We start from the raw sequence: 21,268 nt of genomic DNA, 5'->3' as shown, positions 1-21,268 counted from the left end.
AAAAATTAATAGTTTTCAATTAAAGAGTGATTTTTTTACTAAACCGTTGATTTTTTTTATTTAATTAACAACAATTATATAATCAAACGATTTTCGATTGAGTTAATTTTTTACAGAGATGATCTATAATAAGTAATCTAAAAAGTAAACGATTCCGATCATACATCGTCATTACCGAATTGTGATTTGGAGGGAAGGGTGACCTTGGGTACCCTCAGGGTGACCCAAGTAATATCCGAAAAAAAAAAATATATCAATTTTTATTTTCTATAAAAAGCGAGGAGTGAGAACTGAGAACAGAAATTTGGTAATTTCATTTACCAAAAAAAAAATGGTAATTTGGTATATGCCTAGGAGTCTAGGACTCTATCCTGAGCCATTTGACCTCATCCAATGAAAAACCGACACGAGTTGAGACAAGGGTATCTTCGTAACAATAATGCAAATAGTAGGCCACCTGTACCAGGGTAGTTTGGTACTTATAGAACTTGGCACACTTTTTGTGGCGAAGTGTGACCGAGTGTAGAGAAAGAAGGTGAAATCAGAAGCTTTATAATTGCAGAAAATCCAAAAGCTTCAGGTTGGCCACTCTCCTTTTCCTGTATTAAATAAAGCTGCCAAATTTTATTGGGGATGGAAACTATAGAAGCTTGTATCTCTTGCTCATTTGATTGAACCCAATTCTCTGCAATTCCCATAGAATTTTCCAAATAAAAAAGTAAGCTTTTTTTAAAGCTCAATCTCAAGAAATTGTGCAAAAAGATTGGTTCTTGGGTGAGGAGGAGGAGATGTGGGGTTTTGGGGGACGGTATTATTGGGGAAGGAAGGAGCAGAGTGATGGAATTGAAGGGATAGTGGTGGTGTTCGCATGGATGTCGAGCCAAGAGAGGCAGTTGAAGAACTATGTGCAGCTCTACTCGTCTCTGGGTTGGAACTCACTCGTCTGCCACTCCCAATTTCTCAATATGTGAGTTCCAATTTTGGCTAACCTGGATGTTTTCTTTTCAAGATTCATTTTTTAGTTTGTATGCCTTTTGTTTATTGTTTACCTTTCTGGGTTTGATTGGTTTTGACTGGTCTGCCATAGTTGGCTAATAATAGCTTTTGCTTTTTGGGCCGTTGTTGGAGGAACTTGGTTGCTTAACATTTTGAGTGTTGCTGAGTTGACTTGGTTAATTCAGTGGTAGCTCTAGCTAGCTTGTAGCTTGATTGGGACTTTAATCATTGGTGTATTCTGATATGGTCATGTTAAAGGCCTTTTAATTTTGCCTTTAGTTTCTTCAATGACAATTTGACAAACCTCTGTATTAGGCTTTTGCCAGTCACGCTCAACAAGTTGTTCCTTAATGGAGTAATTCAGCATAGATTATCCATAGATTTGATTCTGGCACTATCATAATACAGTGATAGGCTTTCCACCCCCATCTATAAATAGTTGCTATTTAAGCATCAAAATTTATGATGGGGGTGGAGAGATGACTATATGGCTATTTAAGCATCAAAATTGTATTATTAGTCTTCTATATGGCAATTCAGCATGGACTATCCATAGATTTGACTCTGGCACTATCATAATACAGTGATAGACTCTCCACCCCCATCTACCATCTGGGCATAGAAATGCATGATGGGGGTGGGGAGCCTATGCTGAATTGCATTACTAGTCTTCTAAAGTGAATGTGAATTTCTCAAAATAGCATTTGATATACATAATTTGTGCAGGTTCTTTCCTGAGAAGGCCACACCTCTAGCAATTGATATTCTAAATGAACTTGTTGAGGTCAGTTCTATTATAGTTCTCTAACAATAGCATCAGAGAAACTAAAAATTCTGTTTATTGATTAACCTATCTGAAGAAATCACTCTGGGGTTATGATATTTCAATGGAAGCCTCACAGTTGGAAAAAGTGAACATGACTGGAAAAGTTGTATCATCTATTTGCCTCACAAAATTAAAACTAGAAAACAAACATCCTCAGTTTTTGTTAAGATTTGATTTTTTTGGGTAAATATAACCAATAACTGCTTTCTTTTACATCATAAATGCAGGAGCTGAAGATTAAGCCTTGCCCTGTGGTCTTTGCATCATTTTCTGGCGGTCCAAAAGCTTGTATGTACAGAGTTCTTCAGGTAAACTCCTTTAGTAGGGGATGCTACATATTTTATGCATAGAGCCAATTTTATAAAGAGTTCTCTGATCATGTAAAGTAGCTTCCAATTGATGGGGAGAAATGTTATTGACTGCATTTTTCATTTGTGCAGATAATTGACGGAACTTGTGAAACATATCAACTGAATCTGGTATACATTTTTTTTTTTAATCTTTTGCATTTCATTGAATAAAAGCTTAACTTATCAAAACAATAAATAATTTAACTTCAGTTGATTATAACTTTAAAAGGTATGATGCATTGATCAAAAAAGCGTATGATTGCCAATGTCTGTTTTTTATTTTTGAACATCCAATCTCATTTTCTACTATCCTTAGATTTTAGGCGATTATTTATATGTTGGGACCTATACAGTGTTTTGTCTAGTGCTTATATGTTTTGAAAGTTACGCGCATTAATTTCTATCACCTATAATTCTTTTTATTTATTTTTGCTGTCAAGGATGATTGCCGACTGGTTAGAGACTGTATATCTGGCTATATCTATGATTCCAGTCCAGTGGACTTTACTAGTGATCTGGGTACTAAATTCGTTCTTCACCCAACTGTCCTGAAAATGTCCCATCCTCCAAGATTAGCATCATGGATGGCACATGGCATTTCTTCTGGCCTTGATGCCCTCTTCCTCAACAGGTTTGAGTCACAGCGTGCTGAGTATTGGCAGACTCTCTACTCCTCCATTGTAAGTAACTAAGTATACTCCAGATCCTATGCTATTTAAAACTTTTATTTTTATTTCTTGTCAATTTATTCAGTATCATTCTTATGCAGGGCATGCAGGCCCCATATCTCATTTTATGCTCAGAGAATGACGATCTCGCTCCCTATCAAATTATCTGTAATTTTGCTCAACGCTTACGCGAACTTGGGGGTGATGTTAAAATAGTAAAATGGAATGGCTCTCCTCACGTCGGTCTGCTTCTAAACTTAAACTTAAAGGCTAATAATAACAAATGCTATTTTTCTGTAGAGCTTTCTAACTAAAAAGTGTACTGCATTTCCCATTCTAATCTCATCTTTGTGGTAAAACAAGTTATTTCTGTAGTTTATTTCCCATTAGAACCCAAGCTATGTTGAAACAACCTGCTAGCTGTGTTTGTTTAATTTGCTTAATGCTTATGTGTAACCAAACAACATTCAGGACAAGAATCTGTGCCAATATCGTACTTTTGAGGAAGACACTAGTCTAAAATGAGTGCATGGCTTTCAAATTGTGTAATAAGTATGCAAAATGCTTTCCTAGAGCATCATGTAAATGTATTGAAATCCTGTAACTTGATTGAGTGCTGTCTCAGGTCATTATAGGCATTATCCAATTGATTACAAGGCTGCTGTAACTGAGCTCCTTGGTAAAGCAGCTGGAGTTTATTCTAAAAAAATTAGACGGCTGGAAGGAGAAAGCTTTGGTATGCAGGCAACCCGCGACGAGATCATTGATGAGCCGATCAGTAACCTTAGAAAAGCTGCATCAGGCTCAAATGGGTTCCGTGGAGTCACTCTAGCATCCAGTGACCACTTCTACTTGCCCGGCTCAGTAGAGTATGACGGAGGTAGAGATGTCGGGTCCATGCAAGACGAGCGCAAGGAAGGTCTAATTCACCTACCTAACCCACCAACACCAACACCAACCATGAAGGCCCATGGGGTTCTTGGTCAGATCCTTTTTGACGTGTGTGTCCCAAAGAATGTTGAGGATTGGGATGTAAGGTCATCAGCTTCCTTGAATGGGAATGGCGGCTCGTTTACTTCTAGAAGAAGGCATGCCCCTTTTAATCCAATCAAGTGCATACGACGTTCAAGGTTATAAGTATGGTTTAGGGGGTTCTGAAAATTTTATTTCCTTGTTTTCCTTTCCGGCAATAATAAGGAGGATATAGATATAGTACGTCCTGACTCCTGAGTATGAGGCTATGAGCTGTGAGCTGATGATAATCTCTTTCTTTGACATAAAATGTACAGTGACATAAAATTAAAGGAAGTTGTAAATGTAAACAGAATTTCATTCTAGCAAATAACCATATCAAGTATAAGAGCTTGGAAAATGATCATACCTTCTTATGATGAGCAATTATCCCAGTAGCCACACTCAAATAAATATCAAATTACTAGGCCAATTAACTATTTCTGTGTTTGTGTAGTTTATACTGTACTTGCTTTGAAACTCATTAATTTTCAATGAATACTTTATAATCCAAAACATAATTTTTGAGTCCAGAATTGAATACTACTCTATCAGTCTGACTTTCAAATTAAAATGTTTTTTTTTTCTCTTCACGCAAATAAACTTTCTTGAATGGGAATCAACTCTTTTTCAACAGCAATCTGAACCGGGACAGACCACAGCGGTCACTGAATCAGTGAATTGAGAAAAGAAAACATGAGGGTATTGGTGACTGGCGCGTCCGGTTACTTAGGAGGAAGACTATGCCACGCGCTACTGAAACAAGGCCACTCCGTTCGGGCCTTGGTCCGGCCCACCAGCGATCTCTCCGCCCTGCCTTCACACACCAGCGACGGAGCCCTCGAACTCGTCTACGGCGACGTCACCGACTACCAGTCGCTCCTGTCCGCCTTCTCCGACTGCGACGTCGTTTTCCACTCAGCCGCCGTGGTCGAGCCCTGGCTTCCCGACCCCTCCAAGTTCTTCTCCGTAAGTCCACAAAATCTAGTAAATTACAATTTCACCCTTTTCGGTTTGATAGAGAATCTAAGTAGTTCAATTCCAATTCCGATTCGGATTTCGTTAGGTCAACGTTGGGGGACTGAGGAACGTGCTGCGAGCAGTCCGAGAGACGAAGACCGTACAGAAACTCATCTACACGTCGTCGTTTTTCGCCCTGGGACCAACCGACGGTCATATCGGCGACGAGACTCAGGTGCGTACAAACCATAAAGCTCTGGTTTTGATGTTCGTTTCGTTCTCTTATTATCTCATTATCGATTTCTTCAGGTCCATCACGAAAGGTTCTTCTGTACGGAGTACGAGAAATCCAAAGCTGCCGCCGATAAGATCGCATTACAAGCTTCTCAACAAGAGGGCTTGCCGATCATTCTGCTCTATCCCGGAGTCATTTACGGTCCCGGAAAACTCACCGCCGGGAACGTCGTCGCTCGGCTGATCGTCGAGCGCTTCAATGGGCGTTTGCCTGGATACATTGGCTCTGGCAATGATCGGTACTCCTTCAGCCATGTCGATGATGTAGTGGATGGCCACATCGGAGCCATGAACAAAGGTACAACCGGTCAGAGATATCTGCTAACAGGTGACAATGCGTCGTTCAGGCACGTTTTCGACATAGCCGCTGTGATCACTCACACACAGAGGCCTAAGTTTAACATCCCTTTGTGGCTGATTGAGGTGTACGGATGGGTGTCCATTGTTTTGTCTCGGATTACTGGGAAGCTTCCTCTGATCAGTCCCCCGGTATGCGATTTCGATTTCAACTTGTTTTTGGTTTGCGACCGAGTTTTGGGCTTATGGTTTTTTGTTGTTGCAGACTGTTTATGTTTTGAGGCACCAGTGGGCGTATTCTTGTGAGAAGGCGAAGCAGGAGCTGGATTATAGTCCTAGAGGGTTAAGAGAAGGATTGGCAGAGGTTTTGCCCTGGCTTAAGAACTTGGGCTTCATCAAATACTAATCACAATTACTTTGATGTTGCTGTTGCTGCTGCTGCTGCTACTGTCACTGTGTTTTATTTGCATGGCTCAGTTAACTTGTACCCAATTTCACCTTTCAGTTGATGGGATTTGGGTGTGTTTTATTTGTGCGTCTAATTTTCTTTCAATCCATAATAAACAAACAAAAATGATCAACCTACTTATGTTTCTTATTTTGTTAGTTTGAAAAATGCTAGTCACAACTGACCCCGGGCTATTTGGTGTTCGATTCCATCCCACACAATCAACGATTTACAATCATCCACCTATGCTTATGCTCAACAAACTTTTCAATACGGCGGATTGTTTCATAGTTTTGCTACAGCCGCCAATTTGGTATTGGATTCTACCCAATGACGTGGTATCAATGGTTTACAATCATCTTTACTTGTACTGGCAGTTGTGTTTATTAAACCTCTTGTATGATTGCATTTTACCTAGAACCAAAAAAAACTGCTGATGCATTTCACCAATGTAACAAGTTATAGACCACGTACTAGGTCACATTATAATTGCAGCATAGGTAAAGTTGGAAAGTTTAAATTTGAACCCTTTGATCGGATTTTACTAATTGAGACTTGAGAGTCGTACAGCCGAGAGAGTTGCATGTCCCAATTAATCAGCGCTTGATGTATCACAAATTCACAAGCATAATTTGAAAATAGGGATTCATTTTTTCTCACCAATGGTGAGCATTACCATGTTTTTGTGGTGAGCAAAAATGGACTTTGAAAATAGTATCATACAAGGAAATAAGTGCCTGACCAATCAGCTTTTGCCTGTGAGCTAACAGCAATACTCGCGGGTGATGTGTCCATTACTAATGAGGTGGGAACTCAACGGTCGTCTAGCCACGCCTTTTAAATTTCAACGTCGACATCTTCCATTCCCTCCTTTTCGCCCAAGTCGGTTTCTCAGCTCAAACAGAGGAATCTTCTGTTTGGTTCCGGGGAAAAATGGTGATGGCTAAGCCAAAGCTATCATACGAGGAATCTCGTCAGCAGAGATTAGAGGAAAACAAGAAGAGAATGGAAGCATTGAATCTGCCTCAGCTTGCTCAGGCTCTTCGGACCCCATCATCCTCTCCTAAACCATCCCCTGTAAGCCTAAACTCAACCCCTCCTTCCCCAATCTGCACCTATCTCTATCTGTCTCTGTAAAAATTAAAAGGCTCACTCTGCTTTCTCTCTTTATTTCTCAGATGAAGCGTGCGAAGCCTCGTACAGTCGAGAAGCAGATGGTTGTGGTGAGGAGGTCCAGCCGCGTCGCAAACCAACCTGCCCCTGTTTACAGAGAAGTGGGTTATTCTTAAAAAGTTTCAATCTTTTTCTTAGAAACAAAAAGTTTCAATCTTTTTCTTAGAAAAAAAAAAAAGTTACTATCTTTCGTGTTTTTGTGATTTCTGACAGGTTGTTGTTGATCGAGTAATGATACCCAGAAGGTATTCTATTGGTAGGAAGAGGGATTTATCGAACCGGGTATATGCTTCAGATAAAGACAGAGCCGACGCCATAGAGAAAGCCGAGGCATTAGAGTTGGGTTTGGGATCCGATCACCCGACCTTTGTGAAACCAATGCTTCAATCTCATGTGACTGGCGGATTTTGGCTGGTAAATAAGTCGCTTTATATGCTCAAAATCTCACCTTTTCATTGTATATTTGTATGTATAGAAAATTAGGATTAAATACCAAATATCAATAATTTTTCAATAAAGCAGCAAGTCACTAATTTTTTTTAGTTTAGGTACTAACCTAGAGTAAGACATTTTGGATTAGGTCACAAATTAGTTTGTTATATAGTTGTGACTGTCGAACAATCACAGTTGTGATTAAACTGTGACTGTTTCAAATTTATAAAAATTTAAAATTTTTAAGAGTTTAATACTTTTGATTTAGGCTTGGGGGATGAAGTCATATAACTCAAAGACTAAACAGTAAAGTTTAAGCCTTGCAAATATTGAAAAAACAACAAATCAATAAAAAAGTTATGACTGTTAGACAGTCACAGCTCGATATAACCATGTTTTTTAAAATTGGTACCTAAACTGAAATTTAGTACCTAAAGTAAAATGACATAAATGTTTTGGTAGTTAAAATGAAAAAACATTATAATTTGGTACTTAAAATCAACGGACCTTTGTATGTATTGCTTTTTTTTTTTTTTTTTTAATGGCTTTGTTAGTCAAAATACCACTATATACTTGGTTTGTCAAAAATTTACAAATTTTTATACATTAAGCTTGTAATTTCTCTAACCTCTTACCTGCTCATTAGGACCATAACTAATTTAAGAACCGATTTACTCTTTAACGGATGTTCAGTCAGATTCGAAATTGAAAACTGTGTTTTTATAGGGGGAATGGTCTCTGTCTGCAGGTGACTTAAAATTGTTTAGATTACCTAATTAATGTGCTATATGGTGCCTTCAGATTGTGTATGAAGGAGCAGTCAATTTGATTCACCAGTAGAGGGATAATTGTAATTATTCTATCAAATTTTGGCAACAGGGTCTTCCAGTCCGTTTCTGCAAGAAGAACCTCCCAAAGGTTGATGACGTTATGACATTGATAGATGAAGATGGTGACGAGTACCCAACTATTTACTTGGCCAGGAAAACAGGACTCAGTGGTGGATGGAAAGCATTTGCAGTTGCTCATGAGTTGGTGGATGGGGATGCATTGGTTTTTCAGTTAATCCAGCGTACAACATTCAAGGTGATTGATTATTAAATTTTGACTTGGGGATTCAGGGGATACATGGGAAACTCCTAAAATGCTAGACAAAACTGTATAAAAATTTAACTGCTTTGTAATTGATTTAGAAAGATTGATTTTTTTCCAAGCATCACAGTACTGTGTCAAGCAATGGTGGAAATAAGTATCTACCAATTGTTCCAATTAGATACTGCCCCACAAATCCTTTGCTACAGTATATTCTCAATTATAGTTTTTTATTTTAGGTTTTTCTATTATCTTTCCAGGTGCACATTATAAGGGTGGAAAGACCTGATCAGGGCAACAAGGTTTAACTCTTGCGCATAATTTAGGTAATTGTTTTATGATCATTCTTGTAGAGGTCAAATGTACTTATTGCTTCTTCTCTCTTGTTTCCACAAGATTTCGCCTCAAACTCTAGACATTCTATTAAGCATATTTCTGCTGTGCGATTGAGATAGGTGAACTGATCATATCTAATGAAAGCTGTAATTTATTGAATTGCAAACGAGGCTTCAGTTGTTTCTGCCCATGCAACAATTAGGGCTTTGTATGTGTGGCTACAAAGTCCATATGGGGCATTGATCAGTTTAGGACCAGAGGAAAACTAATAATTTGTCATAGAAGTTGTAAAGCTGACAATTTTATAGAGGTGTGTAATATAGAAAACAAAGTATGTGTTTAGTGAGGACTAGTAACTCTCTTAATAAAGGAAGTTCCTCTTTTAAAATAAAATGGAATGACATTGCTAAGAGCATATCTGCCTGGGACCGGATTTGGTTTTAGTATTACTCAGCCATCAAGATCTAGGCATAACATGATCATATGTGATCTCTTTGTATAGGCACAGATGTAATCATGTAAAGGGCATCAGGGCATGCTATTTGTGTTTATATAAAAACCATGTGGCTTCTAATGGCTTAACTGACATGCTGGGATGCAAGTGAAGTTACCTTATGTAAATGAATGAGTTTATGACTTTCTCTATGTGTGACATTGTCCTCAAATGGCTTTCTTCCTTGTCTGCCTGTTTCACAGTATCTGTTTTGAGCTACTTTCATCCCAAAATCATTGAAGCTATTTTGTTCATCTTAATCCTCTATATCTCCTCTCTTCTCCCTCACCACTGTTTTACTGTTGCAGGTAAAAAAGTTTTGGGATAAGACTATCCATTTCGCAAGGAGCTTTATTTCTCCAAAGAAAAGTACATGTTTTGTCTAATAGAAACAACCAATTCAGGTTTTATGGACAGTGTGTAGTTTTAACAGATGAATCAATCATCTGCACGTAATCACCGGTATTCCTGAACAGATATTTATGAACCCATGAGCAAATTATGCATGTATAGGGAAACTATATTATTATCTTTTACTTCTCTATTTATATAATTATACAAAACTTCATCAGGAAAGACAGCTATATTGCATGTTATGGGCATGTGGCATGTGCGTTCAGAATCTAAAGCTTGCCATGGCAAATGGCAATCAACATGAGCAATTTTGCACCAAAAAAAAATTTAAGCAATTCACTTCATGTCAATCATAAGCTGCCTGGATGCATAGGCTTTGGGAATGATAAGTATTCTTTTAAACAGGTAAGATAATGTAGTAGATGCCCACATTAGAGCAATGAACAAAGGTCCAATTGGTCAAAGATATCAATTAACATGTGGAAAATACAGGAAATTTCTACCATGTGATACAAACACATTTATAATTCTTGAATGTTGATAAGGTTAATTTTTTTTTAGTTTTCCACCATTAAATATGGATATGTTTGATATAGTGACAATGCAAACCTCTGGTTTGATGTTTCAAATTACTTGTCACAAATTCCCGCTCTATTTCACCAGTTTTACAAGTTACTAGACCACTTGGTCAGAGACTCACAGTACAATTGCAACATAGATAAAATTTGAAAATTTGAATTTGAACCATTGGATCAGATTTGACGTTAATTGATTGAATCGTACAGCGGACAAGGTGCATCAATGCATGTCTCTATGTAATTTTTTTATATATAGTAAATAAGGAAATACAAACGCGAAGAAATCGCTGCAAACAAAGCTACCCGCCGGTGATGTAGAGTAACGAAGTGGGAACTTAACGGTCGACTAAGAAGCGTCTTTTACAGAGAGAGGCAGAGAAATTTTTTGTTTGGTTCTCGAGAAAAATGGTATTGGCGAAGCCTAAGTTATCATACGAGGAATCTCGTCGGGTGAGATTGGAGGAAAACAAGAAGAGAATGGAAGCACTCAATCTGCCACAGCTTGCTCAAGCTCTTCGAAGCCCATTCTCTTCGAAACCCTCCCCTGTAAGCCCAAACCCAACCATGTCTGTTTGATGTTTCCATCTGTCTCTGTAAAAACAGCTCACTCTGCTTTCTTTTAACTCTCAGATGAAACGCGCGAAGCCTCGTAAGGTCGAGAAGCAGATGGAGATGGTTGTGGTCAGGAGGTCCAGTCGCGTCGCAAGCCAACCTACCCCTGTTTACAGAGAAGTGGGGTTTTTAATTTTTTTTGTTTTCCCTCTGCTTGTTTGTAGTTTCTTTTCTCAATATGTACTTTTGGGTTGGGTTCTGGGCCTCTGTCTTTAAAAAAAAAAAAACAAAAAAACAAAAAGTTTCAATCTTTCGTGATTTTATGATTTGTGACAGGTTGCTGTTGATCGAATGATGATACCGAGAAGGTACTCTAGTAGGAAGAGGGATTTTTCGAACCGGGTTTATGCTTCAGATGAAGACAGAGCCGTCGCCATAGAGAAAGCCGAGGCGTTAGAGTTGGGTTTGGGATCCGATCACCTGACCTTTGTGAAACCAATGCTCCAATCTCATGTCACTGGTGGATTCTGGCTGGTAAACAAGTCGCCTTATAAGCTCACAATGCGACCTTTTCATTGTTTTATGCTTAAAAATGTCTTCTTTTCATTGTATTAAGCTTAAAAATGTCACCTTTTCACTTTTTATTCTTTTGGTATGGCATTATTTGTCAAAAAAAAAAAAAAAAAAACCACATATTTGTGAACCTTATAGTTCATCTTCTCTGTGTTCTATATACTTGGTTGTTCAAAAATTTACAAACTTTTATACATTAAGGTTGTAACTTCTCGTACCTGCTACATAGGACCATAACTAAGTTAAGGACCGATTTACTCTTTAATTGATGCTGTAATGGATCTATCAAATTTTGGCAACAGGGTCTTCCAGGCTATTTCTGCAGGAAGAATCTCCCAAAGCGTGATGAAACTGTGACATTGATAGATGAAGAAGGCGAAGAGTACCCGACTGTATACTTGGACCAGAAAACAGGACTCAGTGGTGGATGGAGAGGATTTGCAATTGCTCATGACTTGGTGGATGGGGATGCACTGGTTTTTCAATTGATCCAGCGTACAACATTCAAGGTGATTGATTATTAATTTTATTTGGGACAAAACTGCATGAAAATTTTAGTATTTTGCAATTGATTTAGGAAGTTGATTCCTTTACAAGCATCAAAATACCGTGTCAGGCAATGGTGGAAATAAATAAATATATATATATATATATGATCTTCACTAGATATCAATTGACCAGTTGTTCCAACTATATACGTTCCCTACAAATCATTCCCTACATCCTATTCGTCTTTGTGTTCAACTTTTAGTTTGTATTTTTAATTTGATGTCTTGTAATATCTTTTCAGGTGTATATTATAAGGGTGGAAAGACCTGATCAGGGCAACAAGGTTTAACCCTTGCGCAGTGGTGTTAATTTAGGTAATTGTTTTATGATCATTCTTCTAAATGTCAAATATACTTATTGCTTCTCTCTTGTTTTTCACTAACCTACTAATAACAAATTATGATCTGATGTTTTCGCTTCCTCTTCATTATGATTTATGACCACCAAGAACATTTTCTACAATCTGTAAATGCATGGTTTCTTCATTATTTATGTACTTCTTTACCTAGTCATACGTTAAACTCTTTGGCTTTTGGATCCCCAAATTCTAAACCCAAGATATTAAGCATATGGCTTGCTCTGCTGTGAAATTGAGATAGATGAATTGATCATATGTAATGAAAGCTGCAGTTTATTAAATTGGAAGCGAGACTTCAGTGTTGTTTCTGCATGTACAACAATTAGGACTCTGTATACGTGGCTACATAATTACATATGGGGCATTGAGGCAGTTGGTCACAATTAGTAAGTAAGAAAGTTCCTAGAAATTAAGTTTAAGACTAAAGGAAAACTAATGATATGTCATAAAAGTTATAAAGGTGGGTGTATTGTAGAAAAAAAAGAGTCAGTGTTTAGTGAGGACTCATAACTCTTAATAAAGGAAGTTCCTCTTTGAAGTAGAATGGAATAATATTGATAAGAGCAAATGCCATGATCATATGCCATCTCATTATATGGACACACATATGTAAAGGGCAGTTATTATATCTATAACTGAAACAACCTGCATATACAATGGACCACAAATGAGGGCATAAGAGCATGCATCTGTCTGTGTTTATATAGAAACCATGTGGTTTCTAATGGCTTGACTGACATACTGAGATGCAAGTGCACAAAATGGCTTACTTCCTCTATGTGTGACCTTGTTACTTGTCTCTTTCAAAATCCAAAAGCGGCTTCTTTTGTCTTGAAATGGCTTTCTTCGATGTCATAATCATTGAAGCGATTTTGTGCATCTTATCCCTTTTATCTGATAACATTCCCGTTTCTCACCCCCAACCCTTTTACTTGTTGCAGGTAAAAAAAGTTTTGGGATGAACTATCCATTTTGCAAGGAGCTGAAAAGTACACGTTTTGTCTAATAGAAACCACCAAACATATATATATCAATTCAGGTTCTTTGAATAGCGCGCTGTAGTTGTATGAGAGTAAATATGAATGGATAGGACGCTATTCTTAACTTTCCCTTTTCTCTATTTATATACTCGTAAAAATCTTCACCAACAGAGACAGCTATATTGCATGTTATGGGCATGTGCGTTCAGAACCTGAAACTTGCCATGGCAAATGGCAATCAATACAAGCAATTGACTTCATGCCAATAACAGCAACCCCGCAATTCACTTCATGCAAAATTTACCACAGTATCTTTATTCTATTTAATTTTTTAAATTCTTTAACTTGGGCAAGCATTGACTAAATTAACTACGCGAAGTGGTGAGCTGTTGTTGTTGCCTTGTTGGTAGTTTATTTAATTTATTTATTTTTCTTGTGGGACAAATTGCGCACTTGCTTGGCAAGCTTTGAGCCTTTTCCAGCTTGCAAAAGCAAATAAATGGAACATGCTTCTGCGTCTGGCTTTTCCCTGGAACATGTTATATGACTATATGAGAATGTGAGCTTTGATTGTCTACGGTAGTGCCTTTTGTATGTGAGAATGAGTCCAGCTTCCGGTCCAGTAAGCCAAGCCAATGAGCCATTCATCTAAGCCGATCGAGCCGTTCATCAATCCCATTAATATCTGCCTGACTGATTAATTGACTTCATTTCACGCGGAGTTAGTCCGATAACCATCGGTTTACAGACATCAAACCTCATCACACGCGCCTTTCTATTCCGTGACTACACGCCCCAATCAAACAGGACCCCATAATACACGCGCTTTTGTTGCACGTGGAAAATAGCTCTTTTGGTTTTAGATAACTGGCGCCGAGAATTCCGGACCTTCCAGGTGGAGAAAGGTCAAGGGGTTAGGTTTTGGATCAAAAGGTAAAGTGGGCCCAGGCCCATGCTTAATCAACAGATCTCCAAGTCCAACTACGTGAGCTTAACGAAATTATTATTATTAAGAGCAAATTACAATTTAGTACCTCAACTTTACATGTTGTTTCAACTTAGTACACCAACTTTCAAAATTTGCAAAAAAGTACGTCAACTTTCATTTTGTGTCAAAATAGTACCTCCGTTAGTTTTTCCGTCAAATAAACCGTTATCTGCTGACGTGGCAGGGGTATTTTCGTCATTTTCTCTAAATTTTAAAAAATAATAATATTTAAAAATAATTAATAAAAAAATAATTAAAATTTCTTAATTTAAAAAAAAAAAAAAAAAAAAAAAAACATTTCCCAGCCATCCCCCCCTCCGTTCCTCGCCCCCCACCCATCCCCTCCCTCCTCCTCCCCGCCCCCACACAGCCAGCCCCCCACTCCCCCCACCCATCCCCTCCCTCCTCCTCCTCCCCGCCCCCACCCAGCTAGCCCCCAGCCATCCTCCCCCTCCCCCCCGTGCTCACACATCTCTTCAGCCAAAGTCGCGGACTGCATCGTGAAACTGTTCGCGATCGACGTCGACGGCCGGAAGCGCGAGGTGGTGGGGCTTGCCGACCACACCCTCCTGAAGGCGCTGGCAAACTGCGGCCTGATCGACCCGGCCTCCCACCGACTCGAGGACATCGACGCCTGCTCCGCGAGTGCGAGGTCAACATCGCGCAGGAGTGGTTCGCGCAGGACTTTGGCTGAGGAGATGTGTGAGGACGGGGGGGAGAGGGAGGATGGCTGGGGGCTAGCTGGGTGGGGGCGGGGAGGAGGAGGAGGGAGGGGATGGGTGGGGGGCGAGGAACGGAGGGGGGATGGCTGGGAAATGTTTTTTTTTTTTTTTTGAAATTAAGAAATTTTAATTATTTTTTTATTAATTTTTTTTAAATATTATTATTTTTTTAAATTTAGAGAAAATGACGAAAATACCCCTGCCACGTCAGCAGATAACGGTTTATTTGACGGAAAAACTAACGGAGGTACTATTTTGACACAAAATGAAAGTTGAGGTACTTTTTTGCAAGTTTTGAAAGTTTGGGTACTAAGTTGAAACAACATGTAAAGTTGAGGTACTAAATTGTAATTTGCTCTATTATTAATTATTGTTTTCGTGTCCTGTCCCTTGGTGGACATTTCTGTAAGAAACATTGAAAAAACAACTTAAAATTTGAATTTTCCTGAGAAACAAACAAGTAACGAGTAAACAACCATTTATGTAACCGGCTTAAAACGTTTACCGCGTAAAACTTTTATTTTTATGTTAAGAAAATTTAAAGAAATGTTATATTTTTTGCCTGTCTTCCCATCTCGTGAGGGGTTGCATTATGCAATCTGACTAGGTCTAATTTTTTTTTTCTTGAAATTTTTTTTTTCTATGTGACTCTAACATAACGTATAGTTATAAATTCATTTAAGCTAAAATTTATGTACAATTTTTGAAAATATTGTTTAAAATTTAAAATATTAATATATGTCATAAATGCTCTAAAGATAACTGATTAGTAAATTAATATGAAGGTAACTATTTTTTTGAACCAATCGTAATTTTATAATCCAAACCGTTTATTTTAGATCATACTTCAAAGATTATATTTGTAAAAATTTTCATAAATTGGAAGTTTTTTAGTCATTTAGTTATAATAAAAACTATTTATATGCTTTTATTGAAATATAATAGTCGTTTATTTATTTGATTATATTTAGATTACCAAATGATTTATCATTTGGTTGATTTTTATATCAATAATATTTGAAGTGAGGCCTAAAAGATGAACATTCTGAAATTACTTATGTGGTGGATCTAAAAGAGTTATTAATTCTGTATTAACTTAATAATCAATTTACTTTAAAATACTTCCCAATAAATATATATGTAATATAAGTTAAATAAATTAATAACACTACACTTACACAAACAACATATCACGTACTGTTACCAAGTTGAGGCCTCCTCGTTGCTTCGCTCGCTAACCGGCGCCAGCAGCTCAGATTTAGAAACTATGATGAAAAAATCCGATGATTTTTGTCTTAATTGGTCGACCACGTCAGATTCCTTATCATTAAGGGCCCCAGGTGGGGTCCACATCCTTGGTGGGCCATACAGAGAATTAGAGATCCACTCACACCTTTTGATTTTCTTGATTCTTGCGCTGATCACAAGTCAAACGGCTTGCGACAAAGCTCAAACAGCTCGGAGCGCCGAATGCAAGAACGGTGCGTTTCTTTGTGCTACGTCAGCGCCAGAATTTTCTTCATTTATTAATTGAATACATTAATTTTATGTAATTTTATTTTAATTAAAAAAAAAAACAGAAGAAAGAAAAGGAGAAGAACAGCTTCATTTGCGCTTTTCATTTCATATTCGCTCCTTTTCTCTCTTACTTTGAAGAAAGAATAGAATGGAATTTTTGCAGCGCGCCGGGATCCGCGTTTCTCGATCAGAGCGAGCAGTCATCGTATTCATCGTGCATTGCCTTCATCTTCTTCGCGCGTAATCACCATTGCTACATGCTATCATTCCCTCTTCCCTGTAATTTTTCTTTTCTTTTCTTTGCGTTTCGTTTTGTTTTTCGGATTCGTGTTTAATATCCGCATTGTGATTGTTCTCTGTTGCGGTTGATATTTTATTACCATTTTGTTGAGAATGCAAATCGTATTGTTCATTCCTGTTGAAGATCTCGGTAGAAATTTCGTGGTAGTCATGGCCATTCCAGCCACAATTTTTGTGATTATCGACGATTTCTAATGAGATAAATGTTTCGATTGGAAAATGGGGGAAACGGTGCGTTTTGATTGACGTAAGTGTGCTGCTGGCTTTGTTTTTGCAGGATTTGGTTTGGGAATCGGAGATGGAGAATTAGAGGTTGGAGGAGGAGGAGGGGGAGAGGCTGTGGTTGAGGTGTTAAGGTGTGGGAAACAATGTCCAACAGGAGTGAAAATCATCAGACGGTTCCGCTCTCGGTGCTGCTCAAGCGTGAATTGGCCAATGAGAAGATTGAGAGGCCCGAGATTATACACGGTCAGGCGAGTCAGAGCAAGAAAGGGGAGGATTTCACGTTGGTAAAGACGGAATGCCAAAGAGTTGTGGGAGATGGAGTTTCAACGTATTCAGTTTTTGGGGTATTTTTCTTTCTTTCTTTCTTTCTTTTTTTAATTTCATGGAACGATATGTAGAAAGGGCTAACAAGTTAACTTTGATGTTCATCAACGGGTTAAACATTGTCATTTTGTCACTGAATGGTATGCTTAAGCATGTTGATCAGTTGGTTTTGATGTTTTTTCTTTTGGTCAGAAATTTTCTGTTGTTTTTGTATTTAAGATGCTTAATCATTTAGCCTAAGCACTATTGCATATTTACATAGACCAGATGTATTTGAAGGTCTCTGTGATGGAGACTAGCCGTGAGCCCATCTTTAGTAAAAAACCAAGTTCTTTTAAGCCATTTTAAGGATTATGCTGGTCCGGTCTGCCAAAATAATTATCATTGTATTTTGTTGGATCTCTTAACTAGATTGTAAACGTTTTGGTTGTTTTTGCCCCTTCCACCTAATCTTGGGAGCTCTTTTATATTACTTTTTTCAAATTTTACCCAGATTGCCGACACCATTACTAAAGTGTGGCTTTACTCTTTTAATGTATTAATAATCATTCACAACTTGATAGTTTCTGCTTAAGTAACCTAGGCACTCTTACTGAACCATGTCGTGCAGCTATTTGATGGGCATAACGGGTCTGCAGCCGCTGTTTACTCCAAGGAGAATCTTCTAAATAATGTTTTAGCTGCTATTCCTTCGGATCTTAACAGAGATGAGTGGGTAGCAGCATTGCCAAGGGCGCTTGTAGCAGGCTTTGTCAAGACAGACAAAGATTTTCAAGAGAGAGGTAATGATAATTTCAATGTGTTTTTACCCTATTGTATTGAAAAGATAGGCCTTATTGTAGCTTAAGATTGACCAAGTTGCGAATTAATAATCATTGCTAGCTTCATAGTTTAGATTAGATTTTCCAGTACCTGTACAAGTCCTTTCTGGTATGAGAATTCCATTTTCCGTTGACTTCTTTGACTGGGCATTCAAATATATCATATATCATTTCTGGTAGAGCTCTTATGCCCACACCTACGAGTAGAGTTCCATTCTCGCCTTCCCCTTCCCCTGAATAAAAGAAAAAAATTGTACTTGTTTGTGTGTTGCACGTTCTGTTGCGCAGGTCCCTGTGAGTGATTGCTCTCACATATAATTTGTTAGAAAGATAAAAAGTTTTTAATTTGCCATTGTGGATACCATTTCTTGTATGCATATCTAAGGATATCAATAAATAATGTTAAATTGTTGTCATTTAGGGTTACCATGTTGTATATTTAATTCTGTAGTTTATGAGTTTCAGTATAATAGTTGATGGCTTTAGTTCTTGTTGTGTGCATGATTTTTATACATTGTTACTGTCATCTTTCAGCTCAAACATCTGGAACAACTGTCACCTTTGTGATTATAGAAGGATGGGTAGTATCTGTTGCATCTGTTGGCGATTCTCGTTGCATAGTTGAACCTGCTGAAGGTGGAGTTTATTATTTATCAGCAGATCATAGGCTTGAAGTCAACGAAGAGGAGTAAGTTATTTATCTAATGTGTTTTGGTGACTCACTTAACAATCTGTATCCTTTATTAACACCCCCCCCCCCTCCCCCTTTCCCAACTAAATTTGAATAGGAGGTTGCGCATCACTTCAAGTGGGGGTGAGGTTGGTCGGCTTAATACTGGTGGTGGGGCAGAGGTAATGTTTTTTCATGCCTTATTCTCATTGTTTTCCAGAAGCTTATTTTCATATTAAGATGTAAGAAAGGCATATGTGGATGATATGAGCAAGTGTGCTTAAGGATAGGTGGAATATTTTGTAGGGCCCTGTTGTTATTTAAGATTATAAACTTCAACAAAATGTGCTCTGAATATTGCTCTTTGGATGAAAATTGCACAAACTGACTAATACATAATGATTTTTTGTTTGGGTGTAGATTGGTCCTTTGAGGTGTTGGCCTGGTGGCTTGTGTCTTTCACGATCCATTGGTGATATGGATGTCGGGGAGTTCATTGTTCCTGTTCCTTATGTAAAGCAAATGAAGGTGTGTTTCTAGTCTGGTCACATTTTACAATATTTAGCATCCATGTGTTTAGTTTCCATATGCTTGTTTCCTTCTTAGATGTTGGTTTGAAAAGATTCAGTTCAGCAGACATTTATAGTAAGCAGTCCTTATGGTACTATGATGAAATAATTACCAATTGGTTTTAATTGCTAGAACTAAAATTTTTTATAATGCTTTCACTATTGTATTTATTATTTTCAATTTTCTTTGTACAGTTGTCTACAGCAGGTGGTAGACTGATCATATCAAGTGATGGTGTATGGGATGCTTTGTCTGCGGAAGCGGCTCTTGATTGTTGCCGTGGGATGCCACCGGATGCTGCAGCCGCACAAATTGTTAAGGTATATTAACAGTTATAAATTTCAATTTCCTGTAAATTATGTTATATATTTTATACAAATTATAGCTTTTGTGCCTTTTGACACATGCATCTCTAGATGCTTTGCCAACACTGTCGTGTTGTGTGGGTTCTTGTGAGATGTAGGTTTGTTGTTATTTCAATACTATGTCTTACACTTTTTGTTCTATTTCCAGGATGCTGTGGGGTACAAGGGACTTCGGGATGATACAACCTGCATTGTGATTGATATTTTACCACAGGAGAAACCAACCGCTCCATTACCCCCACCAAAGAAGCCGGGAAAAGGAGTGTTTAAAGCCATGTTTCGGAAAAAGAATAATGAATCATCTTCTAGTGTTGAAAGAGAATATATTGAGCCAGATGTGGTGGAGGAATTATTTGAGGAAGCTTCTGCTGATCTTTCTGAAAGGTTTGTGCTTAAAAAGGCATTTCGATCACCTGAACCTGATTTTTGATCCCTGCATCAGGCTTCATGTGACATGTGTTTGTTGCTTGCTTAGTATTTTTTAGAACATTTTTCATTATTAATGGAACTTTGTATGTTGTGGTTGTTTCATTATTAGTGAACTTTGTATGGTGGGGGTTTATGCATGCTTTCTGGCTTTTGATAGGATCATTGTGTGAAATGCAGGTTAGATACAAAGTACCCACTCTGCAACATGTTCAAGTTGTTTATGTGTGCAGTATGTCAAGTGGAAATTAAACCAGGCGAGGGTATTTCAATACACAATGGATCATCTCACCCAGGAAAGTTGCGACCTTGGGATGGCCCCTTCCTTTGCTCAAGTTGCCAAGAGAAGAGAGAGGCTATGGAAGGGAAAAGACCATCAGGTCCTGGTATGACTACTTCCCCCCTCTCTCAAATTGTATTTTATTTGTTCAAATGTATGGTACATCCTTCAATTTATTCTTTGTCTGTTGCTTTCAGGTAGACATAATAGTAGCGACAGTGATTAGCCAACCCTCAGCCTTATTTGCATTTTGAGAGCACTAACAATTACTTCGAAGTTGTTCATGAGTGGGAAGGTGGCGCTTCTCTTGATAGTATTTCCCTTCAATTTCTCTTGGGGATTTACACAACAAGATCCATTTTGGTTTTCAACTTAGGAACCCATCTGGATCTCTCTCTCTCTCTCTCTCTCTCTCTCTCTCTCTCTCTCTCTCTCTCTCTCTCTCTCTCTTTCTCTCATATTTTAATGTTTCAAGTCAGAAGATCCCAGTTAGAGCTGCATGCTGTCTTTAAGATCTATTTTCTGACTTCAGAGTGAGGTAAACAGTTCCTGCCTCCCTTAAAAAGGGTTGTGGAAGGGCTGGATGAACTTGCTTGTGCATAACAATGCATCAGAGGTAATAATTTTCTCTCTGGATCCATACCCTTTTATTTAGAGACCTAACAGTGAATGAACGCACTCTTCAATGTAATATTATTATATATAAGAAATTGATGAGACCTCAGACAGATTCATTACA

At 38.1% G+C, this 21,268-nt stretch overlaps 5 protein-coding genes across 5 annotated transcripts; all 5 read left to right on the top strand.

The window, feature by feature from the left end:
• Positions 1–543: 543 nt before the first annotated feature.
• LOC147278786 (peptidase, S9A/B/C family, catalytic domain protein (Protein of unknown function DUF829, transmembrane 53)) lies at positions 544–4,180 on the top strand. The gene is made up of 7 exons (XM_086250920.1): positions 544–967; positions 1,723–1,780; positions 2,050–2,130; positions 2,263–2,301; positions 2,613–2,852; positions 2,942–3,083; positions 3,466–4,180. The coding sequence occupies exons 1-7, from the start codon at positions 789–791 to the stop codon at positions 3,975–3,977; spliced, it is 1,251 nt and encodes a 416-aa protein (XP_086107046.1). The 5' UTR covers positions 544–788; the 3' UTR covers positions 3,978–4,180.
• A 214-nt stretch (positions 4,181–4,394) lies between these two features.
• Positions 4,395–5,939, top strand: FLDH (NAD(P)-binding Rossmann-fold superfamily protein). Its single transcript, XM_086250921.1, has 4 exons — positions 4,395–4,820; positions 4,918–5,046; positions 5,121–5,594; positions 5,668–5,939. The coding sequence occupies exons 1-4, from the start codon at positions 4,548–4,550 to the stop codon at positions 5,806–5,808; spliced, it is 1,017 nt and encodes a 338-aa protein (XP_086107047.1). The 5' UTR covers positions 4,395–4,547; the 3' UTR covers positions 5,809–5,939.
• A 604-nt stretch (positions 5,940–6,543) lies between these two features.
• On the top strand, positions 6,544–9,885 carry LOC147278784 (B3 domain-containing protein At5g42700-like). Its single transcript, XM_086251738.1, has 6 exons — positions 6,544–6,927; positions 7,029–7,124; positions 7,237–7,437; positions 8,335–8,541; positions 8,808–8,873; positions 9,685–9,885. The coding sequence occupies exons 1-5, from the start codon at positions 6,784–6,786 to the stop codon at positions 8,853–8,855; spliced, it is 696 nt and encodes a 231-aa protein (XP_086107864.1). The 5' UTR covers positions 6,544–6,783; the 3' UTR covers positions 8,856–8,873; positions 9,685–9,885.
• An 828-nt stretch (positions 9,886–10,713) lies between these two features.
• On the top strand, positions 10,714–13,393 carry LOC147278783 (B3 domain-containing protein At3g19184-like). Its single transcript, XM_086251903.1, has 6 exons — positions 10,714–10,854; positions 10,939–11,040; positions 11,197–11,394; positions 11,736–11,942; positions 12,224–12,296; positions 13,282–13,393. Exons 1-5 carry the CDS (start codon positions 10,714–10,716, stop codon positions 12,269–12,271), a joined length of 696 nt encoding a protein of 231 aa, XP_086108029.1. The 3' UTR covers positions 12,272–12,296; positions 13,282–13,393.
• Positions 13,394–16,653: 3,260 nt separating this feature from the next.
• On the top strand, positions 16,654–21,268 carry LOC147278782 (Protein phosphatase 2C family protein). The gene is made up of 10 exons (XM_086250427.1): positions 16,654–16,827; positions 17,126–17,417; positions 18,008–18,179; positions 18,753–18,906; positions 19,007–19,070; positions 19,309–19,416; positions 19,653–19,778; positions 19,972–20,207; positions 20,430–20,635; positions 20,727–21,268. Exons 2-10 carry the CDS (start codon positions 17,217–17,219, stop codon positions 20,753–20,755), a joined length of 1,296 nt encoding a protein of 431 aa, XP_086106553.1. The 5' UTR covers positions 16,654–16,827; positions 17,126–17,216; the 3' UTR covers positions 20,756–21,268.

This window comes from Dryas octopetala, chromosome 7, assembly GCF_963921425.1.
Source record: "Dryas octopetala chromosome 7, drDryOcto1.1, whole genome shotgun sequence".
NCBI classification, from domain to species: domain Eukaryota; kingdom Viridiplantae; phylum Streptophyta; class Magnoliopsida; order Rosales; family Rosaceae; genus Dryas; species Dryas octopetala.
Note: the sequence above shows the minus strand (reverse complement) of the source record. Positions and strands in the feature narration are given on the sequence as shown.